An 8,801-nucleotide genomic window follows, 5' to 3' on the forward strand; every position below is an offset into this window, starting at 1 on the left:
CATTATGCAAGGAAAAGGGAAATGATAGCAGGTATGTCTGCAGGGAGTGAAAGGAGCAGTGGATGGAAGCTCTTGGTTAAGCAGGGCGTAGGCAAACCTAAGACGGGGTGGGGAAGAGCCTCTGTGGGCCGGATCTAGCCCGACAACCGGGTTGATCCAGCCCATGGAGGCGCTGCTGCAACCCTTCCCCCAAGCCAATTAGGGTTTGGGGACAGGAGGAGGAGCATGAAATTTCCTGCACCCTGCCAGGAGCCACCACATGCTCTTGGCAGGGTGGGAGGAGAGTACATGCGCTCCTGCACCCCCAACCCCTGATTGGCCTGGGTGCGGGGGGAACACGCAAAGTTTCCTCTGCCCTGACCCCAACCTGTGAGAAGCGTGCAGCACTTAGAATTGCCACATGCTTCTGGCAGGGCAGTAGGAGGCTTTGTGTGCTCCCCCGCCTCCAGACCCTGATCAGCCTGGAGCGTGGAGGAACACAGGAAGTCTCCTGCCATGCCAGGGGCATGGGTACCTAGGGGAAACTTGGGGGGGACAAACGGGCTCCCCCACCCCCAGACCAATCATGGGTGGAGAAGCCCAGTAGCATCCTGGTCCCGCCCCTTCCGGCACAGCCCAGGGACACTTCAAAAAATTATTGCCCACCCCTGACCTAAGATGACCCCAATGAAAGGATAGCTCACATTATGATGACCATGGATCTCTCCATCTGTTATGAAGCAGCTTGCACCCTATACCTATGGGCCTGGCACATGAGCTGTGAACATCATCCTGACATTTCAACCTGGTCTGAGCGGGTGAGGAAGTTAGAAGCCCCTGCAACTGTAGATTCAGCAGCATGATCTGAATTGGCCCTGCCAAATAGATGTACATGAATCCTCTGCACCCCTTAATGAGAACACTTTTATTTGCTCCCCTTTATCCCACAGATAAACCTCTTGTCGGCATGGTTTTTATGCATACAAAAAGGGGAAAGTGTGGTACAAATTAAAATCACCAATGGTAAAGACCTGTCTCCTCCTCCAAATGATTTTAAAGTCCAGTCAGCAATCTCAGTAGCCAGCATAGAAGTGAATCCACAGTACCCATTGCCCATGGGAAACCAGCCTCTCCCCTCTGGTAAGTCGATATCTATATTTTTATAAAAGGACAGGTGTCTGTCACAGAGAACATTTGAGAATATACAGGAAGACTTGAGAAGCCTGGGTCTGGGGTGGATCCTTCAGTGGCCTAGTGAATAAGGTGTCAGCCTCCAGAAGTTGGAGTTGTGATTTTGAGTCCTGAAGCTGGGCAGCTGCCTCCAGATTCCCCAAGGCTAGAGCTGGTCCAGCTGAGGACAGGGAGGTGGGTTATCAGCTTCCCTGGAGATGGCAGGGGCAAGCTTCCTGGGAGGGGGGATCCACCTCAAAATTTACAATAAGTGCCAATGAAAATTCTGAGAAGACCTTTTCCCAAAGAAAAAAAAATTAGAGAGATAGTGTTATCTGTAATTACTGAATTAGTTACTGGATATTTTTTTCTAGTTTTATAATATAGGAATTTTATTCCCAAAGTTTTTCTAGACATTTCTAACCACAGATGGATCTGCAATATATTATAGATGTATGACAGCGACATGTTTCTAGATTAATCTGAAAAAAATCAGATTGGTGAATTAAGTAAGTGACGTTCCTTTCCTTATTCCCCACCCTTCTGTAAACTGTGGTGCTATTTACAGCAATAGAAGCCGATTCAGATTCTTGCAACTGACACAGAGCTGAAGACTCATTCCAAAGAAAGGTAGGGGAAAGGGTCATTTCTACAGTGAAACTAAAGTAACTACAAAACAAAATATTTCCAGAACACTTAATTTCATGACAATGCAGGTGAACTTCTATTAATTTTAACATTCCATAAATCCAGAAGAACAGCAAGTCTCAGCACTGCAGTTATTGTAACATACTGAAAGTTTTTTTAAATCAACAATTTTCATGAGAACAGCTATATTGGGTCAAAACATCAGTTCCTCTGGCCCAGTAGCCTGTCTCTGGCAGTGGCCAGTGCCAATTGCTTCTAGGATTTGGAGGATTGGAGACATCTGGATATGTCATAAATATCTTACTGTCACTTTAGTGAAAAATAGATTATTCCAATCTTTTTTTGTAGAAGATAAATGTATTTTGATATATTCTCTCTATATCATTTTATAGATATTTTGAAAACAGGAATAATAATTTGCAGAGATCATGAGAGTTATCTTTATTGGCTTAATTTTCTTCTACATGTTGATGAATGCATTAACAGGTAAGTTAACTTTTATATTTATTTTCTTTATTTTTTCCAACTGTCTTAAATGTTTTAATCAACATCTGTCAACTTGCATATGATATCAAATGTTATTTGTACACCAGCCATTATAGGCAAACATTATTCAGATTGTATCACTGAATAACTGGAAACAGTGGTCTTTATTCAGTGGTCTCAAACACACTAGTTTAGCTGTCAGTAGGCGTAGCTGTCAGTAGGCATCAATGCATTGCAGAGTTGGTCAGCTTCTGGGCTATACAGCACATCTTTGTATACTGCAAACCCTTCAGAGACCTGCTACTGATTATTGTGTATTTATTTACAGATGCCCGGCCAATACAGGATGAAGACGGTAATGTTTTTCAGTCATTTTCTCCCCCCTACATTTCTAAAAATTGGAAGAGACATTTGTAATTGGTGGACCAATTCCAAAATGCATTATAGTCAGTGGGGAAGACTCTTATTGCATCAAAGGGCTTTGAATCAGGCTCTGACAGAGATGTTTTCATCTGTTGCTGATGATAGTGTATGAAATAAGAAGTAAATAAATAAATGCATGAAGTGTTGTTAGGCAATTGATTAAAGTAAAAACATTTTTCATATTACAAAGAGAGAAGATTTGTTAGCAAAAACAGAAAAACTGGTAACTAAGGAAAGACCTTAGATGATCAGCAGACTGTGTGTTTTACAATACTATCATGAATTAAGAACAACGAAATGGCAAATTAAATGTAATGTTGATAAATGCAAAGTAATGCACATTGGAAAAAATAATCCCAACTATACATACAATATGATGGGGACTAATTTATGCCTCATGAGGTTTAACTGGTAATTCAAAGTAAGGGGTTTATTTTGGAATCGCCCTTCTCTGCGGCAGTTCTTCCGGGCTAGTCAATTTCCAAAATGGCGACCACCCGGGAACATTCTAATTTGCTATTTCAGTTGCCCTCATTAGCCTGCCTAGTTCAAACTAGGGGGCTAGTGTAGACATACTTTAAGCGGGGAGGGGGGGCGGGGGGATATGTTAGAGGACTATAAAATCATGACTGGTTTGGAAAAAGTGAATAAGGAAAAGTTATTTACTTATTCCCACAATAGAAGAACTAGGGGTCACCAAATAAAATTAATAGGCAGCAGGAAGTTTTTCTTCACTCAGCGCACAGTCAACCTGTGGAACTCCTTGCCAGGGGATGTGGATGGTGAAGACTAGGACTTTAACAGGGTTAAAAAAAGAGCTAGATGGAGTCATGGAAGTTGGGTCCATCAATGGCTATTAGCCAGGATGGGTACAAATGGTGTCTCTAGCCTCTGTTTGTCTGGAAATGGGAGACAGGAGAGGGAGGGATCACGTGAGGATTACCTGTTGTGTTCCCTCTCTCTGGGCATCTGGTGTTGACCACTGTCAGAAGACAGGATACTGGGCTAGATGGACCATTGGTCTGACCCAGTATGGCCATTCTTATGTTCTTATTTAACACCAGACTTTTAAATATACTGGATTTGCAGGAACCTCTGGATGCATGTCTACTTATTGGCAAGAAATCCCATCATCCAGGACAAAAAAAGCTTAAAATCAAATTACCAGAAAACCAATTAAAAAAGAAAATAGTTACACACTCTCAGACGGCACATATCAGTACAGAGTCTGGAGCAATGCAGATTTTACATCAACTGAGGGATAGTATGCAATGTTCGCCTTTACTTTTAAAATGTCACCCTAACAATATTTAAAATGCCTTATTGATTGATAGGTGTTGGTGCTTCAGAGCAGTGGTTCTCAAACTTTTTGACCTCTAGCTCAACACAAACATTTCTGTGGACTACCAGTCAACCAACCATGACAAAATGGGTGCCGGAGCAGGCGAAGGATGGAGGGAGTCTGGGAGGGGGACAGAAAGGGTGCAGGAGTGGAGTGGGGGGCAGGGAGAGAGGATACAGAAGTAGGTGTGGGTCTTAGGGGTGGAGGTGATGGGGAAATGAGGTCTGGACATGAGGGGGATAGGGGTACTTACCTCTTTCCATGCCCCCTGCTGCTCCCAGGCATGGCCAAGCCTCCAGGTGAGCTGTTTCCTGTGCTGTCATTTCCCCAGCCAGGGGAAGGAGCAGCAGCAGTATGCAGAGCTGCTTCCTCACCCTGCAAGCTGCATCTGGCCCACGAGGCTCCCCCTGCCCGCACCAGGAACCTGGCACTGGCACTCCAATCTCATGATGAGGGGCCATGGGGCTGGAGCACCAGCACAGACTTCCTGCTGCGGGGGGTGGAGGGAACCCACAGCCTACCTGCAAGACATTTGCTGACCACTAGTAGTCTGCAGACCGCACTTCGAGAACCACTGATTTAGAGTTAGCTAGTTATTTCTGAGGACAACATGGGGGAATTTTGTTGACCATATGTTTGCTTAAATTCTAATTCAGAGCAAAGAGCATATGACAGACAATTTTTCTATGACTGCTAGAAAAAAAGCTGAACACAAATACTATACCACATTCACTGGCATGTGTGTTGTCATAAGAGCAAAGAACTGTTTTGAATATGCTGATACCCAATAATGTAACATTCCACAGGTAAAAAGCAATGCCCATCAAAACATGAACCTTGGTAGACAATGGGGGTTGGGTTGGAAAGAATGTGAGTATATGTTATTGAAAACAAATGTTTTAATTCCATGCAACAAGCCTCATTGTCTTACTTTAATTATACCTCACAACTCAGTGTTTTTCTGCACATTAACAAATTTAAGATGTAATAAGGAAAGTGAAATATTTTATTTGAACACAGGAAATAATTTTAACCCCACAGCCCAATTAAAAAACACACACTTCTTCTTGGTGTGTATTTTATAATATAATAACCTAGCGGGGGTAATATTTTACAGTGCACACCAGCAAATGTTTTTGTTTTGCACTGTTCCAAGGAGCAGACTGCAGCATGAACCTGGAGGCCATCTAATACAAGCAGTGGACTCAATTCCACAGATATCAGTATCTGATTCACTTGATTTTGTTTTGTTGCTATCTGTGACTATGCACTGCAAATTCTAGCTTGTGAAATTAGGGCTTGATCCCAGGACTCCAGACAACCACTAGTTCCCACTAAAGGGTCTGATCTGAAGCTCATCAAAGTCAATAGAAACACTCTCACTGTCTTCAATGGGGTTTGGACATATCCAAAATATTAGGAGAGCAGATGTCTTCATCCAGCAAAGCACTGAAGTACACACGTTAACTTTATGCCTGTTGGCACTTCAACTAAGTACCATGTATGCTGAAGCGATTTACTGGATCAAGACCTAAAGGTGTTCAGAACCTGGAAGCATCAGGCCCTTAGCACACTGAACTGGCAGCCTAAGCCATTTTCTTTACAAACAAAGTCAAAACCTGGCTGTGTGCACATTGGGCAGTGTCTGCAACTTCTAGACACTTCCTATTTCTATCTCTCTTTCCATCTTTGTAGCCTTTTGGTTTTGCTACCTACAGAGAAGTGACACAATTCCAAGGCTTTAGAATTCTGCAAGCCACCTTAGACCCTGATACACTTGAACCTCTTTAATCTGGCAAGTCTGGGAAACAGGGATGCCAGATTAAAGATTTTGCTGGGCTATGGAGAGTGCTGCAGGGTCTGGGTGTGAAAGAGTGGGGGGTAGGGAGCTTACACTGCCACCCCACTTCTGAGGGCAAACGTAGCTCCATGCTCTCCGCTGCTCCCAGGCACTGCCCTCTGCCATTATGGGAGCAGTGGAGAAAAGCTGCAGGGGAAGCGGCTCTGCACACTACCTCCAGCTGGGGATAAGGGGGAGTGGCAGTGCGCAGAGCCCCTCCATACCATGGGTGTTCCCAGATTAGGATCACCCAAAGTACAGAGGTTTAAGTGTATTTTGTGCCTTACCCTCACCGAGCTCTATTGATGCAAGGGTCAACCTGCAGGGAGCCACTTGTACAATCAGGTCTCAGAGTGGGTATGAGAAGTCTCGGAATGTGGCCTGTACCCTGCAGGAAGCTGAAGCCAAATAAATGTTAATTGTGTTATCATGGAAAAGTATAGAAAAGTTCTGTGCTATTCACGTTGTTTAAGTGGAAAGGATTCTAGTTGGGGATCCTCTTAGCTGATAGCAAGAATCAAATTGTTTGGCATCCAAGCGGTCATTTGCAGTGTGTGTAGGAAAAGTTGTCTTTGTTTGCAGAATAATTAATACCAATGTCAGAGGATTTTGGAAAACCTTCCTGTATAAAGTCACACAATGCCATCAGTTGTCATTCAAAACTTCCATTGATTCCATTACTCTATGAAATATCCTAATATTGAGAACAGCATTTTCAGTTACAACCTGCTCAATTTAGAGTGCTTCTCACTAGGCTAATAACAAGCAGTACTTTACAATCACATAGCACGTCTTCACTCACTGCGCTGGAGATCAACGTTCTCATGTTTGATTTAGTGGGTCTAGTATAGCGCCATAAATGGAATGCGGAGGACTGCTCCAGCTGACATCTGTGCTTCTCTCAGTCGCAAGAAGTAAGGGAAATCGATGGGAGCATTTGCTCCCATCGGCCTCCCACAGTGCCACACTGGGCTTAAGGTAGCCAATTCCAGCTACATATTCTACATAGCTGGAGTTCCGTACCTTAAGCCAACCTTCCCGGTCTAGTGTAGACCTGGCCTAAGTGAGTAAGTACTTCAGTACCCCTGTAAGATAGTTTACAAGGATTATACCTTTAAGAGATGGATCTAATGACACATGGCCAGATTCTTAGATACACCATTCCTGTCCTGGGCAGAGGAAAGTGGTGGAAGGGGATGGCAGAGGTTATTTAAAGCCAAGGTTCCCTCCAAGCTGCATGACAACACAGTCCTGGAGCTGCTTATTCAGCCAGCCAGGGGCTCAGGGCTCCATGCACAGAACTGCCTGACTGGGCTATTAAGCAGCTGAGGGGCCATGTTACTGCACAGCTTAGAGGGAATCTTGCTTAAAGCCACCTTTAGGTGTTGTAATTTTAACTACGTCTAGTCCTCAATCAGCCTACAACACAAAGTACAACAGCCCCAGGCCTGTTCTATTTTGGGCCAGCATCTAACAATCCTCTGTGGCCATTATACCAGACCACAAATACTTTGGCCATGCCCTTCTTCATTCCCTCTCTGGTCTGCCCATCGTCTCCCCTGCACAAGGGACAAATGAGTCGGCAGTGTACAACTTTTACAGTGGCTGTATGGCAGGCAGAAAACCACCTGGTGGCATAAAGGGCAACAGGTCTAGAGAATCAGGGCTTCAGTAAGGGTAAGTGACCTACTTCATACAGAAATCTAGGACTAGAACCCAGGAGTCTTGGCTCCCAGTCTCATGCTCTAACCAACACATTTCATATTCTCTTCATCTAATTCTGCAATTTTTATTGTAGACACGTATCAGGAACCTGCAGCCCTCCCGTACTGGCCTTTCTGGTCCAGTGATTTTTGGTCATACGTTGAGTATTTCCGGACCCTGGGAGCATACACCAGAATCAACGAAATGGCCAGAACCCTCTTTGCTCAATATCCTTTTGGGAATACTCTTGGTTATGATGTTCCTTATCATGAGCACTAATGATTCATACTTCTGCTAATGCTAATGCTGAAATCTTTAAATGAATTTACTGCTGCCAGTAAGCACACCTGAATTGCTTATTCAGTCTGTAATGTTATTTCAATATTTTATATATTCAAGCACTCTTATATTGTATAGCATTTCCATGCTTGTAAAATGGCAGATAATTAGTCCAGCTTTTCATTTCAATACAGTGTATTCTTTTGTGCAAAAATAAAAAAATCATTTATTCCAATCTTGGTTTTGGTTATTTTGTATTTTAAAATGTACACACTGAGTAGTCTGTAGACTTTGACTAATATATAAAGAGTAACATCAAACATATATTGACCCAAATCATTATTATAAGAGTCACTTTTTGCAAAAGGCCTTCATATATTTAACCAATGGAAGTGGGCTCAGATAACCCAGGCTGGACAGGGAATTCCACATTAAGGGCTCTCAATTGACAGTGCTTTGCAACCTGCTCCCTGATTTTCACATTGAGAGTTTATGGTCCCAATTCTTTCACTATGTCCGAGTGCAATTGTACAGAGTTGATTTGGGGTCCCTTGTTACATGCAAGTGAGTGCAGAACAGATTGCACTTTAACTTTTGCTGCTGCCACTGAGGGCATAAAGTCCTTTACACTAGCAGAGGACAAACGTAGCAGAGATCAGTTTGGCTGTATATCCTCCATCTTTAACACCTTTTTGTTGTGGGGAGGAACATGTGGCACAGGTTGGGGGATTATCGTAGGTTGTGCTTCCTCACCCTGTATTTCTTTGCAAGCAATCCTCACACATGCTTACATAAATTCACCACACTATAGACATTCAACAACGGATAACTTCATGTCCCATCACGATAAGGCTTTCCCCAGGTTTCAGTGTATTCCCTAGGCATAACATGAGAGGCTGGGGATAGAGATCTCATTTCTCTGGACTTCTT

At 43.4% G+C, this 8,801-nt stretch overlaps 1 protein-coding gene across 1 annotated transcript; it reads left to right on the plus strand.

Moving 5' to 3' along the window:
- The first annotated feature begins 1,701 nt into the window (after positions 1-1,701).
- Positions 1,702-8,098, plus strand: OTOS (otospiralin). The gene is made up of 4 exons (XM_006125189.4): positions 1,702-1,779; positions 2,190-2,283; positions 2,612-2,638; positions 7,687-8,098. The coding sequence occupies exons 2-4, from the start codon at positions 2,226-2,228 to the stop codon at positions 7,869-7,871; spliced, it is 270 nt and encodes an 89-aa protein (XP_006125251.1). The 5' UTR covers positions 1,702-1,779; positions 2,190-2,225; the 3' UTR covers positions 7,872-8,098.
- The last annotated feature ends 703 nt before the right edge of the window (positions 8,099-8,801 follow it).

The sequence above is a fragment of the Pelodiscus sinensis genome, chromosome 10 (genome assembly GCF_049634645.1).
Source record: "Pelodiscus sinensis isolate JC-2024 chromosome 10, ASM4963464v1, whole genome shotgun sequence".
NCBI lineage: Eukaryota > Metazoa > Chordata > Testudines > Trionychidae > Pelodiscus > Pelodiscus sinensis.